A 21688-nucleotide genomic window follows, 5' to 3' on the forward strand; every position below is an offset into this window, starting at 1 on the left:
TTGATTATTTCAATAACCATGCTAAGGACCACCAACTACAAGGTTAACACTGCATTTTGTCATCAACAAGTTGGTGATAATCCACAAACAAACCACATTTTTAACCACCAATATATTAATCTTGTTTTCAATACTCATACTTTAAGCAGTAGCAATGGTGACTAAGCAATTGCAGATATTTTTTTTTAATTTAGGTAAGATTTAACAAAATTACAGAAAACTCAGATTTTATGCTTTGTTTAAGATATTATGACCAATATCAGATTTTAGGGGGGCATTACACGTTTTGCATCCTGGTAAATCTTCAGTTTTCAGGGACATCCCTTAGATCAGACTGCAATGCTACATAACACGATGGCACGACAGCCACGTTATACACAAAAAGTGCAGTCATCAATGAATGCTGCCTTTTATGTATAAATACCAGAAATGAAAAAAGTGTATGGTGCGGGTGCGAACTGCTGAAATTGCTGGAATAAATTATGGAGTTAAACGGTTTGTCTTCTCCGTCTTCTCGCGGTCTATTTCGGGGTTTTGATCGATTTATTAAAACACAATGTCCCCTTCACTTGACAGAAATGTCCCACAAGACATTGGGCTTCTCAGCGAGCATGCTCTTTGGTGCTTTCTTTCATTGCGCATTTGGATCAACTTCGAATTGTTCTGTAATGGACTTCAATGGTGCAAAGTGTGTATGTGTTTTCGTTCATTTTTGTCAGTAAGCTTGCTTTTGTTCAGCAACAATTTTTGTTGGGAAATTAATTAAGAATTTGAAATTTTACTTTCGTTTGTGATCAGCTGCTTAACATGTTCTTTGAATTCACTGACCTGGCGATGCCGGTTTTTGACCTGTTTTTTATATTTATTTTGATTAAACCTTTACATCTACATGTATTTTTGGTCTCCCCTGATATTAAATGGTAATTCACAACGGGGGTGAGGTAACTTTCGTTTTTATTTAATCACTTCTGTTGCACTCGCACCCGCAGTGTTCAGTCTGTGCAAAAGCGCGAGAGAACAAACAGCTCGCCTTTCCGCGTGTATCTGTCAGGGTCCCTCTGGAGATGGGAAGGCAGCTCCTCTGTTGCAGCGGCAATGTGAAGGTATTGATAAAGAAATGTTTTGCTCTTTGTGTACCTGACGTTCTGATTGGAGCGACGCACGTTTTACATTATGATATGCAATAACAAAATGCGGCAGATCTGGGATTTATTTCTACATATGGCCACTTCCACACCGTAAACCGCTAGCTCCTTTGAAGTAGCTGTCCAAGTCATTTGTTTGATCGCAACAGGTAAATATATTGATATTCACGTTCCAAAATTAGACGTTGGCGTTGTGTCTTGTTACGTAGTAACTGTGCTGTGCAAATTGGAAACTTTCGATCAATTTACAGAGCAACAGAGCCTATTGGAATGTATCTTGTATTAATGGAATATTGTTATGTAATCAGTTAATAGCATCTTATTGTAAAAAGACTTGAAACAATCGTCAGTTTGACCTTTGATATATAGCATTTCAAATGGCTACAGCTAAAAATGCTTTTGTTCGTACTAGTTATGATTATGGAAGTAAGTTTTACACCTTTAGTTTATTACTGTTTACTATACTTCTTAATCTACTGAAGTAACATTTATATTGCGTTTCGTGTTTTGCCATATTGTTGCCACTCGTATTGATAAATCGTTTCGTGCTACCCACTGTTAGTGTGGTTTTATAGGCTACTTCTGTCTATTTATAAATATATAAAGAAATATGTGATTGGCCTATATATAATGAAATATATAGTAAATTTTAGTATGTTGTTTTCCCCTGCAAATGTAATAGATTTAGGCTTCCCATAATGGAAACAAAATTGTTAATTACTATGGATTGTAAAAGCAAAAGAGTGCCATTGTAGTAAATTTATGACAGAATAATATTGTATTCAATTATTTATTTTTTGTAGATTGTGAAAAATCAGTAACCAATCTTTTTGTAACTGCATATCACTGCATAGTTATATTTTGTACAGACTGTTATGTTGTTGCTTGTGGTGCAGTGTCAGGTCATTTTCAACAGATATGCCCTGTGTTTTTGAATGAGCCTCTCGTGCCTGATAAGTTGTTATTGATTTAAATGCAAAATTAAGTTTGAATGTGCACATTGTGCGAAGCTGCATGGTTATGTGCAACCATTGCTTCTAGAAAAAAATGGTTTGTGGCTGGGTGATGACAGTATTATGCTATCCTAGTTTTAACTATTTGTACTGGCTCCTGATTCCAATTTATTTCAAATATGTCACCAATGTTTAGACCCAAGCAATTGACGTGTAGTATTGTTTTCGGATAACCAAGGTATGTCAGGATATGCTTAGTCCCTAAGTACACTCTGGTCTAGTGACTGTTATTTGTCAGTTGTTATATTCAGACCACCCAGGTTTCATACCATTAAAATGATTTTAAATTAGAAAATATATCCATGAGGTTATTTATTGCTCATATTACCTAAAATATGAGGTTTTTAAATTGGATGAATTTTGAAGAGATTGTGTCTATAGATACGCATTGGATTTGTCATAGGTTATCATGTTGAGATTGAATTTTGAAATGGTGTGAATTACAGTTCTGTGCTGCTGGGGTGATTGTGACAAATGACAAAGCTCATTTTGTCCTCCCATGTTAGAGGTGCAGGCTGACATACTTGGTATTGCTCTCTAGCACTTGTATGTCTCTGTGAAAGCTGTGCCATATGCTGCACACACTTGAGCCAAGAAGCATCTGTGTGAAGAAAAATTCTAGCATCCTTCGAGAAACCGCTTTTATAATAGTGACTTCAGTTTTCATTAATACGATTCATACTGCAGTCTGTATTTATACAGTGATACATCTCTGGAAAATTATTTGCAAAGTGTATCCTCCCTTTCGAAAAGCTGAAAGTCTTTCCATTAGTTAGAAATGATGGATATTCCACACTGTTTGTGTCATCTTTGAATGTCTTGAAATTTAGAAAGAAGACCATGAATTCAGATTACAGAAATGGGTGGAGAGAATCAGGTGAGGTTTAGTTCCACATGTAGAGGTCTAGGGAGGGGGTAAGTAATTGGATACTGTGGTATATTTCACTGTACAACCTGGGTATTGTGTATCATACAAGGGCTTTCTAATAGTCCTCTAAATAAGAATTTTACACGACGAGGGGCCTTAATGGCATTTCCTGTCTTGCATCAAAGACACGAACAATACTAATAGTACCCTCGGTACAAGACAGGAAATGTCATTTAGCACCCAAGTTCTATAAAATTCTTATTTAGTGGAACATTAGAAAGCTGTGGTATGATACACAATGCCCAGGGAACTATTTGTATTGTGTGTATCCTTGCTTTAAAAATCTACAATGGCAATTGCTGTGTATTTCTAAATGCGTGTTTTTGGGTTTGCACTTATTATAGATGTAGTTTTAGCAGATTTAGTGCAGTATATTTAAACAATCAAAAAATCTAATTAGTGAAATAAGTAGTATCTGTATGTAACAGTTTTAAGAGGTGACATTTATGTAGGGATTTCACTCTGATCTTTTCAGTGTAGTTTTTCCACTGCAAAAATAATTAGCATCATGATACTGTCCACACAGAATAGGCGCCATACCAGTTTTGTGCCAAATATTATTACTATAAACAATAGTAAAATAAATCTATTGATAATGTTATTTCATATTGTGTGTGTGTGCATGTGTGAAATGTATGCATATAATACGTTGCAATATGTACATGTCGGGTTGTCCCTGTGTACATGGGATATCAATTTAACAGTACATCCTGAAAAATAATGGAAGCACTTTTAGCATTTTTATTACTGTAAGGCAGATTGAATCTATACAAAGGTTTTACATCGGTGTCCATTTTTCAAGTACTTATCTCTCATAGTTCTGATGGCAATTTATAATTGGGAGGCATATTCATATATTTACATTTGAATAAATATCTGTGGTATTTCTGTTAGGTATGTTAAAGTTTCCTTCCAAAGTTTAGATCTACTATGTTTTATAAAACCTAAAAACATTTTTATAAGGATTTAATAATCCACAAAGTGTTCTGGATCAAAGGGGTGTCACTTGCTGAGGAAAAACCAAAGACCTAAAATTTAAATACTTTTAAAATATGTTCTTAATTTTAATATTGACTTAATGGTAATTTCCTTACTGACTTAATTTCCTGACCTAATTTCCTTTTGATATAGCAATTTGTGATTTTATGTTTGTTTAATGTATAACTTGTTTCTTTTCTAAGATTTTTTTTCATAAGAAATAACTGTGTGCACTGCGCTGAAATGATCTGAAATGATCACTTAAGGGAATAACATACTATGAAATGCCTGTGCATTGGGATATATAACTACCACTCACACTGAATTGTGTGGTTTGCAGTATTTGTGCTGCGTTATTGCTGAGGACAGGCATTATGCTGTAGTATTCCTCCTAAAAAGACTTTAAATAATTAAACGGATATTACTATTATCTTCTGTCCGGATCGATGGGTACCTCCACATTTCAGTATTGTATTTATTGAGTAGTACCGTGACCTCTCTAAACAGAATGGCTTTCAGGTTATTTTGGAGAAACAAGCAGTGCCTTACTGCTCCGCGTCAAGGCGTTCCTGTTTTCCCAGGTTGCAGTGTTTTTTTCTAACGCATGCGGCGCTGCTGAGCACCTCTTATTCTACACACATACATGCACACACTCACAGACACCGACTCGGAATAAGAGAGTGAGAGACAGCCATGGGGAGGTGGAGGAGAACGGATTGTTTTCTTTGTTATTTTTAAACTCTTGTAACTCGTCCTTATGACACGATTCACGGTAAACTGTAAACGCCAGGATCCCCGATGCACTCGAAAACGGGGAGCAGGCTTTCAGAGGTACAGTATGAAACTTTTCCAGCACGGGGTTTAGGATTGCGGTAGTCAAGGATGAAATGTGCCCTCGCTTTGCTGTGTTTGATTCAAATTCTAGATCGAATGGATTTGGGCCGTGAGGTTTGATCGATCGAAGAACCGTATGATCTAAGGCCAGTGCATATTATCGATGGTTATTTCGCATATTGTAGTACTCTGTGGACTAAATAATGTGAACTATAAAGTTGTGTACTTGTCGGTCTGCTGAAGGAAGGGCCTGGCTGTGTGGAGTTTGTTTCTGCTTCCCCTCCCCCATCCGTTTCTGCTGCTGAGACTCCAAGAGGCCAAGACATGAATGCAATGTGGGGCTCACTTCAAAGCAATCGGGAGGGTAGCGAAGGGGGGTGTTATACTAGTAGCTAGCTAGCTAGTAGGAAGCAACGAAAACGCTTGGTTTGCTAAAATAAATCGATCGGTGTATATGAATAGATCGCTAGAAGTGCATGCGATGAAAATGAGCTAATACTGTTCGTGTGCTTGATCAACATATAGCTAGCTTGCTAGTCTTTATACCGTTAGCTATACGAATATAACTTGCTAGTGCTGTTAACGTTAGCTAACAACCCGGCCCTGTGTAGCTAGCTTGCTTGTTAGCTTATGTAGCACGATTATGTGGAGAAGCCGAAAGGCTCTGTGACTGCAGGTAGCCAGCTTGCTAAAGTTAGCCAGCTAGCTGGTTGGCTCTCCAAGTTGAAGAAATCATTTCGCGGTTGTTTTAAAACATGTAACAAACAGGATAATTTACTCACCAGCCCTATGTGATAAAGTTGAACATTCGGTATGTGATTTGGCATGCTTGATAGTCGGAAGTATAGCACTATTTGCTCGCTATAGTTACGGTATTTTCGTAGACTATATCGTTTCTTTTGGGTCGAGAAAAACAGCACAGATGCGTGTTGAACTCGATAATATTCAAAAGTAGCTAGCTTGCCAGCCAAGTTAAGTCAAAGTATCGAGTAATTACAGCGTGCTTTAGGTACATTTACAGACAGGCAGCACTCATAGACACTGGTATTGATTTGTTAATCAGATAGTTACTTGTTTTATCTGCATATATAACTAGTACATCTAACAAAATATTGTCTCTGTCATTTTCCTAATGCAACCTCGTAGCTTGTCTAGAATAGTGCAAATTTAACCTTTACAAAATATCTATTTTGCTGGATAATTTGAATGCTTTATTGACAACACAACAGGCTCACTCAGGATGTTGAAACGTAATGACAATGGTAAGTTAGACTGTAACAAAACCTATCTAGCCAATATATATATATATATATATATACTTTTTTTTAGTAAGCTAACCAGTTGACCACCTAATTTTGTTGTGATTCATACGCAGTGTGTCTAAAGTCTTCCAAAGTACGTTAATGTTATGTAGTTGCCTATTCTACAACTATGTTGCTTTGAAGATGCACTGGCGGATAACAAAGTACCCCCTTCCGCCAGCGTTGTCGATTCTTTCAATCATTTTGCAGTGTTATTTCACTTTGCTAAATTAACTGCTGCATGTCCAGGTAGTATCGTTAAATCAACTGATATTAAATCGGCTACTTTCAAAAATACAGATAAATGCCAAGGGTTGCAGATGATTACATGAATTTGAAAGGCTTTAGGCATTAATGCTTTTGATAAGCTTTTTGTTTTTACATTTGATGTTTTGTAGAATTATAAAGTAGTTGCATAAATCATGCTTTGCTTTTATTTGACAACATGCCTCCAGTTGGGTGAAAGTGAATGACCATTTCCTACAGAACACCTGGTGAAATATTTAAACTTAAACACAGATTGAAAGAATAGTAGTATTTCTGATCCATTTTGTATTTTAATTTGAGTGTGTTAATTATTGTTCCTTTTCATTTTACTATGCTTTAGAACATTTTAAACTATAGTCTTTGTATCTCATGATTCTTTTGAGACACTAAATTATTATTATTATTAATAAACACTTTGAAACTGTGCTCAGTAACAAAAAAGTAACAATTAGAGCTTGGAATTATTTTTTCCCATGTTTTACACGTATCCATGGCACATTGTTAAGATTGTAGCAACAGTGAAGTTATTCTCAACAAAGATGATAAATGGCATGTAAGTGGTTTATTTGTACTGCGTTTAAATCATGAGTATTTTATGCTACAGAGATCATTTAAAGTTCCTTAAGCGCAAATTTAAAAGTCTGGCGCAAAGTCCCGTTTTATTTTCACCTCATTGCCACACTGTTTTGCATCTCAGTGGACATAAAATTTACTGTGTGAGAGTTTTAGTGTGAGACGGATAAGTAACAGGAAACTTGTTTGATCCTTTTTTATGTCTGCCCCTCTCCCTTCCATTTTATGGTGCTCACACGCAAGCTTTCCAGAACGGAATGCTTGACTTCACACCACAAGGCATCAGGAAACTGCATAAACTCTACACCGATCTTTTAAAGTAGCATTTAGATGTGTACAGTCATTTTTCTTTTACAGCATCCCCTGTCCACAGTCCCTCTACATGCTTTCTCATTGCCCTAAAGTATTTTAACCAAGGTCATGTTGATGCTATCAGTCAGTGTGTCTGCATTCACTGTTGCACCGTCACAGTCATGGTAGATTGCGGTGATCTTTTCTTAACCTTGGAAATGGTCAATTCTTATTTGCAAGCTCTAGCTAGATGACTGCTTAATACGTCTAAAGATTTTAAATAGCATTCTCCACAGGGGTGAAAGCAAAGCTGACATGCATGTTTCCATTTGGAATTGTAGCTGGAAATCCCTCCAGTGCATATTTTAGGTGTTAATTTTCACGCAGGGGATCCTTTCACTGGGTTCAACAACTGCTTGAGTACGCGTCAGACAAAAAACAGTGCCTGAGCAGCAACTAAATATTGAAGTTTGTGTCAGTTCATTTCAGAATGTAAATAAAATAGTCTGTTGTGTGGCTTCCTTGTCCCTGAATCAGGGGTACTGGAACCAGGAAATCTGGAATCTGGTTCACAGTTGTAATGTGCGGCCAACATCACACAAACACAATGGCTACATGTTGATGCGACACTGAAAGCAGACACCTGATATACTGAAGTAATCCCTCTGGAACCCATCCGCAGGGGTCATCCTTTTTTACTGCAGTTCTGTTACTCATTGTAAGTGGATCCATAACCGATTGAAATGGTTTCACCATCTCTGCTAAACTGTGATATTGTTGATGTGAAAAGCTCCAGCTGGACTACATTAAACGGCAGTGGAAACAGTGCAAATATTGGTGCGATATGATTTATGCATTTAGTATGGAGATTTCTTTATTGCAAGTAGGGCTGGGCAATAAACCATAATGATAATTGGTGATATTTATTTTTTTTAATGCTGGGTAACTGCTGTTTTTTTCTTTCTTTAATCTTAGATGCATTAGTGATCCTTCAAACTTAGGCCACGTGAAGTGCTTCCTACAAAAAACATCACCATTTATTTATTGGGTGTTGACAACCAATCAAAAACAAGGCCCTGCAGCTTCAATGTAATCGTAATAGGCTTTTATTGATAACATGGAAACTGTTCGGTGGTGCTGCTGGGAAGGTGTAATTTAAGTTTGTTTAGATAACTGAAACCTGTATTGCTCTTGGGAAATAGACAGTAGTATTTACTCTTGTCAGAATATGAACATATAACATAAGTGTGATAAATTGTTTTTGATTCTTGAGGTATTTAGTTATGTTTAATAATTCTTAAGTTATATAAATGTTTCTCATATCGTATATGAAAACACGGCTTATATCTTGATACAGGTTTTGTAATGTTGCTTAATAATGGTAATCTTCCATCTTACTTTGTTTCATTAGAATCTCTTGCATCTGTGGGTGTGTCTTTGTGTTTGATGCCAGACGTACCCTGTAGATAGAATGCTTGTGTTCTGAAATGTCTTCCATTTAAATCTTTTAAGTCTGACTACATGTTAATTTACATTGATATCCTAAGCATAATGTATCATTTTTCTGGTGCAAGTTTAAAATAGATTTGATCTTATTGGGTGTTTTTAATTATTATTATTTTTCCTCTTTCAGGAGGAATTCTTTGGCAGCGGCACAAGTAGAAGTCTGGATTTAATTGTATTGAAAATTTTGCCGTACTGGGACTGGGAAAGTGGACATTGTGACAATGAGTGGGAGAGAGAAGTACCCAGTGGATCTGGGGGGCAACTTCACTGAAGATGCTCCTAGACCCCCAGTCCCTGGGGAGGAGGGAGAGCTGGTGTCCAGTGATGTGCGGCAGTATAACCACAGCTTCTACTCGGTCAAGTGTGAGAGCCTTAAGAGTGAGGCCTCCACAGCCACGCCTCGGCGACCGGACCTGGACCTGGGCTACGAGCCTGAGGGAAGTGCCTCTCCTACTCCGCCCTATTTGAAGTGGGCCGAGTCGCTGCACTCCCTCCTGGACGACCAAGATGGGATCCACTTGTTCAGGACTTTCCTCAAGCAGGAGGACTGCGCGGACCTTTTGGACTTCTGGTTCGCATGCAGCGGCTTCCGGAAGCTGGAGGCGAACGAGTGCAACGAGGAGAAGAAACTGAAATTGGCGAAAGCTATTTACAAAAAATACATCCTGGACAACAATGGGATTGTGTCAAGACAGATCAAGCCAGCCACTAAAAGCTTCATCAAGGACTGCGTGATGAAGCTGCACATCGATCCCGCTATGTTTGACCAGGCTCAGACAGAAATTCAGACTATGATGGAGGAGAACACTTACCCGGTGTTTCTCAAGTCAGACATTTATTTGGAATACACCAGGACAGGTGGGGAGAGCCCCAAGTTGTACAGTGACCAGAGTTCCGCATCGGGGAACGGGAAGGTTTTGCCTGGATATTTACCGACGTTGAATGAGGACGAAGAATGGAAGTGTGACCAGGAGCCAGATGAACAGCTGGAGTGTGACCCAACTCCCACCAACCGGCTTACCCAGAAGCTGCTGATGGAGACCGCCCCACAGAGGGCGGCTACTAACAAGAGATACCAGGACAGCCGGGAGTACAGGTAAGCCCTAAATCGCATTGGATTCTCTCTACTCAAAAATGTTTAAGCTCGCTGTCCAAATCCAAAGCTACACAGGTTTAGTCGGAGAGGAAGGAATATTTTACCCTGCCTTATTATTTCATAGTTTCCTGAAGATTAACATTGCATTGGGTTCAGAAGAATATCTGCATTGGAACACAGGTGGCTGAAAAGGAGGAGGATGCAGTGTTTGTCATGATACCATCACTCTTAACTATCCGTGACTCTGAAGCACTCTGTTGCTGCTTCAGAGAAACTGCTTGCCTTTTATTAGAAGGCAGAACCACAAGGTCTTTGTGTTACCCTTGCAGGTGTTCTGTGAAAGGCAAGCTTTTAAAGTGGAATAAAGGTTTCTCTGAGAAAAGCTCAACATGATTTCTCTTTTGAGCCGTTTAATAGAGAACCTTGGTTTAACTGTGGTGTGAAGGTAATGGAATTTTTGTCCTCCTACAGGACAACAGAGTGAAATGTTTGTCTCAGAAAGCCAGTAGTGATCTCAGTCGGGTTGAAATGTTAATTGTACCATGCTTATGCAAATTTTATGAAGATACAGAACCGTTGATGTAATTGTGACATCATCCTCTGAACATGAACTGTCCAAAGGAACTATTCGCTGTCCTATATTGTACTTGAATGCAGAGAGCCTGCTTCAGTTGTAGTTTCAAAAGTCATGACCTAGAGCTTAAGCTCACGCATGATTGTTTTTCAGTTGAATTATCAAAAAATCTGAGCTATTGACTATTATATTGTATTTGGGCGGTTTTGTGTCATGGCTGGTAATATTGCAAACCTCTGATTTCTCTGAGAAAGCAGTAGCTTAGGTTATGCAGGGTTCTGACCATTTTACTCTTGAGTTTGAATTTCCTTATTTTGAAAGCAAGTAAAATTATCAGCAAGTGCGCTGCTTTATTTTAGCTCCTTGGTCTTTAGCTTGTTAACTCCATCCGCAGCTCGCTTGATGTCTGTAATCTTTGTCGGTTTAATTATTGCTCATTCTGCTCAACAAAAAATATAGGCCTAATGCAAGCCACCCAAACCTAAACTGGACAAGCCAGCCTGGTTGCAGCTCTGCAGTGTAAAAAATAGTAATTAAGTATGGTTTTCTTTCGGAGAAACAGGGAATTATTTGAAGACGTGCTGTAAAATGAATGGCTTGAATATGCTGGAACCAAATTCACCTCTTCAGTGAAAATAGGATTTTTGTGTTTGACAGCATACATCTTCTGTAGTCTTTTGAGGCTGGTATAGAAATCCAGGATGTTGCAAAAGATTACGAGGCTTTGGACAACTGATAGCGTAGGAATGTTTGCTTATTTTTTTTATATTTTTATAATATTTTTTGATGTTCCATGCTTTACATGTTAAATCTTGATCTGTTTTTTTATACTGTTAGCCAGGAGATGTGTAGAGTAGTAGGTTGATTTAGCTCCCCTGTATTTCAAAGAAATATGCTTGGTATTTGCTACTGGCATTTAGTAGTAGTGCAGTGATTGAGGTGTGCAGATTTGTATGTCCTCAAATTACCTTATTCTCTTAGAAAAAGATTTACGCTACGTCGGTTAAAGACATGGTAGTATTCCTCTCAAAAGCAGTGATTAGTTTTTTTGTGTAGCCTATATATACCATCCCCTTGATTATTTTCTGAAGATAAAAATCCTGTGTTGCGTCGTGTGTTGTGTTTGGTAGAGGTTCTCAAATAATTTCATCTCAGTGCTCTCCATCTCAAAAAAAGGGCTGATTTAATTTAAATGATTTAGTCCAACCAGAAACAGTTTATGTGGCAAGACTTCTACATTTAAAAATGCAGTGCATGAATGTGCATTTTGACCAATTTTACCTGCATTGTAAACAAACAGACTTTTAATAGTACTTCTGTAACATTACAAATGAATAAATCAGACTTCAGGGCTCTGCACTGCTCCCATTTTAGGTCCATGTATTTGAAATTTGATGCTAAATTTCATTGCTAACTGGATAAATAATTTAGGAGCAGTAGAGTAACGTAGTACCCTGCTTGCTGTGTATTACAACGTGTCCTCTAATATTTTAAATAATGCAATTACTGATCAATACCACAATAACTTTGCCAATGTAATGCTGTCAGTTAAAAAGGGAAATTTTCTATCAAATTTTTCCTTTGTAAAGCTTTCTATTAATAAATAAAATAATAACCGCTATGAACTTATGTGCTAAACATAACCAGTGCTAATGTGTCAAACGAAGGTTAGCCTTGAAAACAAGTGGTGTTTCTGTACGCAACAGATTCCACTCTGTTCTTTCTGGTCGTACCTTTCTGAAACACTCTAGCACTTTACTTCTTTTGACACCTGAATGAAATATGTAAAGCTCCATGTCAAAATCCAGAGTCCTCCTATTTATCGGTGCCCCATGTAAGTTTTCATGAGCTTCTATAGTGTTTTTCCTGCGTAGAGAATTTGGAGGCCTCGGTTGAATTTTGCGCCGCCTCCACAAAATTCTGACCCATGTCGGCCCAAAAAATCTTTTAAATACAAGCGCTGCACTTGGTTTATTTCTGTCATTTGTAACTGCAATGGTGGCATTACTGCGAAGCGGCACTGTATCGTAATCAGCACAATGAATCCGGAAAGGTGCAACCAAAGAAGAATGCGAAGCCACAGTGTGGTATGCATGGAGTGCATGGTTAGATGTCACTCTGAGTTCAATGCTGTCGGGCAGGTAGCCTACATCTTGTTTTCTTTTGCACCCAAGCATGTCCAGTATTTTCTAAGAAGTTTCCTAAATTGCATCATGTCAGTGTAATTTTTCTACTTTCCAGATATGGCCCGTACAATAACCAGTGTTTTTAGAAAGCGAGTTTGCGCGGAGGAGCAGGTGAAAAGACATTATAGTCGCCATCTCATCAATACTGGCTGTCAGAAATATAATTCGCATTACTAACAAGATGTGGAAAATCTGATCATTTGATCACAATTAAGTACTGCCTCATTATGAGCCATGAAAAAACCGTGTTCTTCCAGGGAGAATTTCACTGAGCAGAGTTCAGGGGTTAGCAGGGTAACTCTTGGAATTTTTTTCAATTGGACGAAATTCGATTGGGCAAAAGCCCAAATTATTTCAAAGTATTTATGAAAGTTAGCCTGTGAAATTCTAATTGCGCTTCATTAAATATTCCCCATGTGATCGCTATGGAGGCAGGAGTGTGTCTTGTTCAGGATTTGATTATGACCGCTGAACCTCCTTTCAGCTGGAACACTTGACAGCAGCAGGGCTATGGCAATCAAGGTGAATTGAGCATAGGCAGGGAAGACTTTCGCATATTGTTGTATGAGGACATGAAATGCACCATCCATGGTTCTGAATACACGATACAAGGTCTATCTAACCTTGAAAAGCAGTGCCAAAGACACTGATCCCCTACACATCTCCTCCACCCATCCACCACACGTAGGTTTGTTTTGTATATGGATGAGATGATTTGAATAGCAGCAAGCAAAGTTATTAAAAAAAAATTAAATTGAATGTCACAGTCAATGCACCTGCATTTTCAGAACACACATTTGTTCTGTTTTTAATTTTTTCTAGAAAATCCTGCATTAATGCAACCTCCGCCAACACCTACAACAGGCTTTAATGCAGTAGTCGTCAACACAGAAGCCTGTCTAAATCGTGTTATTATATCGTGGATCTTTGAATCATGTAGTTTAGATATTTAGTACAGAATCGATATTTAGCAATGTCAAGCAATCAAAAAACTGAGACTTTGTGACGCGCACGGTTCATTTTTTCTGGCATTCTAAATTGTCAATCCTCAATTTTTTATATTACATTTTTGAGGTTTGTTACCTATTGACAATGGAATTTTTGTAGCAATATTAATTCAATGTGTTTGTGTTCTGTAATTGCTCCTCTGTATGCTCTTTTCCACCGGTGCTGTCAGGTGTGACGATCCCGCCAAGTATTCTAATGTGATGACGCACGCAGAGGAACTTGCATGCCGAATGCGAAAGCACCTAGAATCCAAAACGCATCTTCTAAATTAGGTTTGATATGTTACTCAATGTTACTGTGTTAGGTGACATTGCTGGTTGTCTCTAGGCTGTCTTATTTCTCCAAAATATGCTACCACTGGATTATCTTCTTGGAAAATAATCGCTCTATGTGCTCCCAGTATGGTATAGTTATCTGTGTATTCTAAAGGCAGGTGGTATTGTAGTCTTCCTCCTCCTAAGACAGGTGCTGAAGTAGTTTGTCTGCAAAGGCAAATGACGTAGTCTTCTTCATCCAGAAGGAAGAAAATGCTGCATGAATTCAAAATGGTCTCCAAATTCCTCAGTCCGCTTGCTTCATTAATGTTCCTGCAGACCAGCTCAAGTTCACAGAATGAGCGCATTTTCAAATTTTAATGAAAGTTTGCTCTCTTCCCTCACTTGATATTCTGTAACTACCTCACATTACATTGTTTTAATTAGTTAAAGGAATGCATTCAATATTTCTGGTTCTTTCAATAACATTGGGGAAAAGATAGTAAAAAGAAAAAAAAAAGGGTGTGATACTTTATTGAATTCCTGGTTTGATAACACATACGTAGGGTGGTAATGTTTACTGTTTAGAAATCTAAACTATAAAAATTTAGTAATGATTTAAAAATGGGTAAGTCTTATTGATATTTTTTCATTCCTTTGGAACAGCTATTTGAAAATAAGTCCGCTGGTGGTGTGACTATTTTAAGTAGAGATGCATACTTTTGTATTTGCATTGTCTTACCATTTCTCCCATAGTGTAAGTTTTAGTTTTTTTGTGAACCATGATGGCTAGCTAGCAAATGAATAATGACCCAAAATTTTATGTTTAAGTTTATCACTCTAGGAGCTTTATTTTCAGATAAGGCATTGGCATCACTCCATATTCTATTTAAAAGAGGAATATCCTCATGATGTGTCTTTTGATGGTTACTTATTACCGGGATACTGGCTTATTCGGGGTATGTTCATCGGACTAAGGTGTTCGGATGCTTGCTTCTAGGGAAGAAAGTGTTAGCTTGCCAGTTGTAATAGAGTTTAATTGCTTTTAGGTCCGTCTGATACTGAACTACATTTGTGACTTCAGCCTAATAGGCTGTATTATAAATCTCCCTTTGGGCTAAATACAGTCCCTCTACACTGAAATGACTTGCCACAAATGTGATATGCAGGTGCACTGTGGTTAAGCATTCTCAATTTTTACTGTGCCAATAATGTCAGCAGCAGGTTGCTAATGAAATTCTGGATAACTGTGTATTTGCAACATCACATTTTATATTTACCATTTATGAATGTCCCTTATAAACAGTATTCCAACTGTTTGGAAAAGAGAAAGAAATCACGTCAATGCTTGCAGGTTGATCATTTGAAGTCTTGCTTGATCCAGGTGAAAAGAAATATTAAGGTGTGTTTTATGCATGTATTTTATGTAACATGACATGCATAATGAGTCTGAGTCACAGGTTCTTTAAGGTTCCGTCTCGTCCACTCCGTGTCATACTGGCATTTCATGTTTGATAGTACGTTTTCTGTGTGTTAGTACAGTCAAACCGTTATTTGGGTTCTAAGACAAAAAATGGCAATTGTATGTATCAAAAAAAGCCATCACTCACCAAATATGCACAACTTTCTTTTTGTTAATTAGTCTTCTTGATAGTCTACGTTGACGTGTTTCGGCTACTGCTGACTGCCGTTGGGTCTGTGTGGCAGTTTAATTGCTGCTGTGAGTCAAATGCCATTTTACATGTTTGCTAAAAATTTAAAAGCAGGTATGTTTTGGAAAAAAAAAGAGTAAGGATGCAAACGGCAACATTTAAACTGCCTTCACCATAACAGGTGTGAACAGGTCTGCTGCTCACACTTTTAATCAAAAGTCTGCCAAGTGTATTTGTTTGGTGCACTTTATTCTCGGGCTTGGAAACAGCCAGTGCTAGCACGCATTGCAGGGAAACATGCAGGCTGGTCCGTCATCTTTTTCTCGCATTGCTATCTCTGCGAAAGGCGCCGAGTTGCCTGTGGAAACGGTGTAATGAGTGAACTGCGGACCCGGCTCATTCCTTCATTTGTCCTTGTTTATGACTGTCACTGTTTATGACTGGCAAATCCAGTTGGCCCCTGTCCAAAGGCAGGAGCTGTCGGAAGTGTAGCAGGATGGCCGGAAAAGTGGTAATCATTCTCCTGGGCTCATAGTGCAGAAATCATTGATAAAATATGCAGCTGGTTCATCAGTGCCTCTGTTGGTAAAGACACTTGCCACAAGCACAGGCTGGACTCTGTCCCGGGCACAATCCTAGCCTACGTAATTGGTCCACTTATGAGGATTCAAAGTTGGTGATAATCTGTGTGCCTGAGAGAGCTATTATTTTGTTCCAAACTACAAAACTGCGATAAAGCTGGGGGCTTTTTTTGATGTCATTTATTTGATGAATGTGTAGCGTATGTACAATCCTGAGCAGGATGCAGGCCTATGTGGGCTGGGCTGCTGGATTTAGCTGCTAGTTGGGCCTGAGGACTAGCGCATGAACTTATTATTTGATCACCGCTGATGGTAGAAACATCACTGACCCACTCAAAGCAGGGACCCCTTCCTTCAGTTTTACCAACAGTTTCCCTCCTGTAGGCCTACTTGTTTCCCGAATAACTGGGTTAGTAATGCCACAGTAACCTCACTGAATTGCACTGCTCTCATCATCTTTGTTTAATTGTGAGAAATTTCTCCTCTCTCTGTAAATGCATTCACTTTGATATTCTGTGTCAGTTCCAGTTGTGAAGGTAATTTTGGATACAAATGTGTCCTTTTGAAAGCCCACTTCAGGTGAGCCGTGATATCTAAAATGTGAGATGTGAAAATCTTCCAGTCATGCATGGATTTAAAAGCTTGGGACATGTTTTGGTAGCGAGGCATGTTTTAATATTTTATATGCACTGCATAACTGAAGCTCCATTGTTTGAGGAGAAAAAAAATTAAGAAGCTTGGGTGGGTGTATAACAAAAGGCAATATGCTTTATTTCAGACACTGAGCACTTTTTCCTTCAGTTTGACACATGGTAATGAGATATAGGCTGTGTGTGTGTTTGTGTGTGTGTGTGTGTACACAATAGGGATGTATCCGATTCCGAATACTGTATTCGGGAAAGCACGAATAATGCGATGGAAACAGATATTCTATATTCTTCTATCCAAAGTTGCTCGTTATTATTCGGATTCGGGGGGAAAAAAAAGTCAGCTCCATGTCAAGTTCTCATAGCCTCTATCTAACGTTACACGGGCAGAGAGAGAGAGTATCTGGAATTCCGGCACATAGCAGCTGCCTCGTGACGGCGAACCTATCATAGAGCGAGCTGGCATTCAAAACCCGTTTCAAAGGGTCTTAGAAAGACGTTGCGTCTACACTCCGCGACCACACCATTTAAAAAGCAAGACTGTGCTAGGGAGATGAATTTGATTGACTTATGTTTTCATGCAGTTTTATTAAATAATGTAACGACAAAAAATGTATAGTATACGTGGTATAAATTAATTGTATGGTATGAAACGAGAAGGAACTATTTTTTCTTGATAGAATCATTGTTTTCATATAATTAACAATCAGAGGTTTTTGCTTAACAACGGTACAAATAGAACTACCAACCAGAGTTTTTGCATAACGACGGTCCAAATAGAACTACCAACCAGAGTTTTGCTTGACAACGGTAAAATAATATGCCCAAACGGAAGAATGGAAGAATATTTCACTTTCAGCTGATTAAATCTATAAAAATCTATAAATATAAATGTAACCATATAGGTAGGCTACATCAAAATAAAGCTTATAACCTGTTGTTTCTAGCTGTATGTGTTAATTTCCCCCATTTAAAAAAAACCCAGTCGAAATATTGATAAACCCGACGTTTTACTTTGTATTTCAGTCAATATTCATCCGTTTAAGATGTAACATGCTGTATGTATCATGTAGCTAGGTCTTGGTTATCAAATGAACACAAAATCCAGTCCAGATTTTCCTGGTAACAGTTGCCACCAAGGCTGGTTTGCAGTTTATCCAAACGTAGTTCAGTAGGGAAAAAAAAACAGGCAAAAAAGTTCATGTATTACTGTTATGTATTTACTGTTGTATAGTAGTAGCCTAATTCACGTTTCTCTAGCGAACTGCAGTAACCTTAATACATCAAGAAACGCATAACCAGCATCATTGGAATTTAAGATTATCTCCTTCAACTGAAGGATATTTTTCTATTGGCCTTATCTTTACTGTAAATGGTAAACAGAATCTTTCGATTTATAAAACATTTTTTTTTCAGTTTCTGATTGTTCAATGTCCCCCGCGGGGGGGGGGTTCCGACAGTTCATAAAACTTAGTTTAGTTGAAAATGAAAAGAGAGAGAGAGATGAAAAGTACAGTATGAGGATGTGGAAATATATTTCATAATTAATTATATGCCAATATTAAATCAATTTGATGCTTTGAAGGCACAACAATTGCATTGCCAATGAATATTAGGTTAGAATATAGCCTATAACGTTTGCCCGATTTAACGTGACTTCCGGTATAAACCACGCCCACTTCCCGTCTTCTATATGAATACAGATACAGATAATTTTGTTGGTTGAACAGATACAGATACAGATAAGACGTCTCTGCACACCCCTAGTACACAACTTACCGATTCAGATCGAGATGTAGGCCTATGTGTGTATTGTTATATGAATATGAATATTGTTATATGCACAATCAGATTACCTCACCTAGCACGTTGTCCTTGTTACGTAAATATGAGTGTTTATTGCCCGTAATGCAATTCATATGTGGAATATGGAAAAAAGAATATTAAAAATTTCTCTCCATTTATGATCCATCTTGCTGGGAGTCCTTACAGTTTAATGTGCCAGCCTGCCTATCTGTTTTCCTGTGTAAGCCGTAGGAACATTCTGGATAATTTCATAGGTATATTCAGGGAAAGGCTGCTGTAATCTAGGGCTGTCAAACAATGGGTTGATTTTTTAATGCTATTTAAATTTAAATTTGAGCTTGAAAATTGATATTTGAATGTGAAGGAAAGAAATTGCAGTGTGTCTTTATTGCAGCTGTCCCTCCTTTCGGCTTGGGTTGCGTTAAACCAAAAGTAAACCTAGCATTTTAACACTACCTCTCTTTATATTAGAACATAAAATTGTTGCATTTTAATCTTTTTGCCTTGCATGCGTACTTGCATGCCACTTATGTCAGCTGCCTGGCCAGTTCAAAATTCTTTTTAGTCCCACTTCTCGAATTTGGGTGCCTAAATTTTATTTAAACAAAATGATTGTAAAAGTGTTATGTATGTTTATCTTAAAAGCCATCTTGAATGTTCATGTTAATGTGTTTTTTTTTCTTCCAACTTGACTGCATTCATATTTATGTTCAAATTAAATGTACCTATGCTAGTATTGTTTCTCTTTGTATTGATTTGCCGTGTTGTGGACATAATACGCAATTCACACGACCTGAGAGTTGGTCAAATTCTGGCATGTAATGAAACATTTAAAATTGTGATATATATTCGATCGTTTGTGTTTTTTTAGAAGGAATGTTGACAGCCCTTCCTTAATCCTGAGGCCGATCGCTTCTTTCCTGCACCGATGGTGATCACAAGCTACGCCGAAGGTCCTGAGCTTAGATAGAATGAACCTTTTCCTGTCAGTGCCCCTGAGGTGGCCATTTGGAAGTCATTTAGCAGTGGAGGCAATGAATCTCCTATCTCCAGGTGAAGAGGAATGCAGAGGCGAGCACATCCCTGCGTTTAGTACCAAGCTGCGTATGTTCACATTAATCAAGGTCTATGGAAGGTCATGCCCCCCCCCCCCCAAACTGCAGATTTTATTTTAATTTCTTTTGGACTGTCCTTTTTATGAAATTCTGCTTGTTTACAGCTTAGGGAATAAAAACCTTTACTTGGTGACCCTTTAATTTTTGGGAGCATTTGGAAGGGAGAATTTAGTACACTGAAGTTTTGTTTTATCTTCAGTATTACCTCAATTGTACCTTACTGGATTGGCAAGTTTTGTTGTTTTTTTGCCTGTCCATTCTAATTTTTATTCACGTAAGAGGTGTTTGGCTGTAAGGCTAGTTTTTCAGAAATAAATGTTGAGGTTTTATTGGTCGCGATGAAAACAAGTGTCAGGAATGTGATCAGCCCCCAGCCCTGAAGATTAATTGTTGAGCACAGTTTGCATTCTACAAAGTAAGCCTGGTTTTTAAAAAAATGTGAAAACAGGAGCCATTAAAGTGAATCTGGTTATAATGCTTTGTGGCACTTGAGGTGAAATTGCTGATTGCAAATTAATATTAGGTAATACTTGAACTTAGAAAATTGTGTAGTGTGACATTTCATTAAGATTCAGAATGTGGTAGCTATAATGGTGTATTTTCATTGTGATTGAAGCTGCAGACCTGCTTTTAGCTTTAGGAATGAAGACCCTTTGTTAACTGGTCAAAACCTTCAAGGGGAAAAAAGATTCCCCTGCATTGTCACAGCCAACTTGTGAAGGATAATATTTTAGGGAGTCAGTTGTTTTTGAATAAGTGCATGCATAATTTATCCACATTCTGATCTGTAAAAATTGAATCTTGATTTTATTTAGCATAAAACATGTATGAAGCTACCTTGTAGAATAGTTGATTAAGGACTTTGTGGTGCAACATACTGGCTGCAAAAAATGTCAGTCCATTTAAACATGCAGAACTACGTGATTGCAAGACGCATAACTTGTTGGAAAAATGCAATGCTTAAGTCACCTTTTATCATCTATGCGTTTTGCACAAGTAAGCACAGTGTACTTGGTTAAAGTAGTATATAAACTGTGTGTCTGTGCATTGTCTACTGATAGCTGCAATTTTAGGCTTCTATAGAACTAGAAAGTAAACCAAAAGCATTAGACTGCTGCTAAAGTCTGTTCTGGAGTGCATACGATTCCATTGACCAAATGAAGGTGTGTCATTCTGTTTATCATCTCGAATTTCAAATGAAATGCCACAGATTAAGAGAGGCTGTGCTGTACTCTGAGAAGTCAAACTGAAACTGCATCTGACCATCATTATAGCATTCTCAGAAATGACAACAGGCTGAGAAATGACTGTTTGAGAACAAAAGAAATCGTACTAAAAAACATTTATTGCACTGCACAATCAGCCATTTCCTGCTGTAGACGATTTGAGTTAACATGGCCTTATCAAATAAATTTTGCTGGACTGTTGTCTCCAGCAGTCTGTCCAGCCGAATGTGCCTGCGGAACAGCAGGGTATCTCTATTCGGTGCAAGATACCATTTCACAGTTTTGCTTTGTGAAAGACATTTGGAGCTCAGATGGGTCTCGTATGTCATGTTCAATTTAACCACACAGCTAATTAATGTAGATTTCAAATCGCACAAGGCACTGGGAGTTCAGAGACTCACACACAGCCAGGGCCATTGCCCTTTTTGATCTTTGAAGAATACAAGTGCTAAACTTAGCTTAACAAATGAAAATGTATTTCCTAATGAATACTAATACTATGCTCCTAAGATGTATTAAAAAAAAAAACAAAAAAAAAAACCCGGTTAAGAACAATTGGAATCCTATGAAATATATTCTTGAAGTACAATGAGTTAAGTTGGTTATTCTTCTTTTTAATATAGGCCTATTGTAGACTATAATTCTATGTGTAGGGTTGTGCTTATGTCTGCTTGTACTTTCCCTGCTGAACTATCTATGAAGCAAAT

At 37.9% G+C, this 21688-nt stretch overlaps 1 protein-coding gene across 5 annotated transcripts in view; it reads left to right on the plus strand.

The window, feature by feature from the left end:
• The window catches only part of axin1 (axin 1), a 52632-nt gene that overhangs the window by 5688 nt on the left and 25256 nt on the right, over window positions 1-21688 (plus strand). The window contains exons 1-2 of one of the 5 annotated variants that reach the window (XM_064322448.1): window positions 4656-4895; window positions 8964-9932. In XM_064322448.1, the coding sequence (XP_064178518.1) occupies window positions 9058-9932 (875 nt within the window). In that variant the 5' untranslated portion in view covers window positions 4656-4895; window positions 8964-9057. Of the gene's footprint in view, window positions 1-4655; window positions 4896-5249; window positions 6161-8963; window positions 9933-21688 lie in introns of those variants that run through there. The other 4 variants (XM_064322445.1, XM_064322449.1, XM_064322447.1 and 1 more) reach the window with 4 other exon arrangements.

This window comes from Anguilla rostrata, chromosome 2 (assembly GCF_018555375.3).
Source record: "Anguilla rostrata isolate EN2019 chromosome 2, ASM1855537v3, whole genome shotgun sequence".
NCBI lineage: Eukaryota > Metazoa > Chordata > Actinopteri > Anguilliformes > Anguillidae > Anguilla > Anguilla rostrata.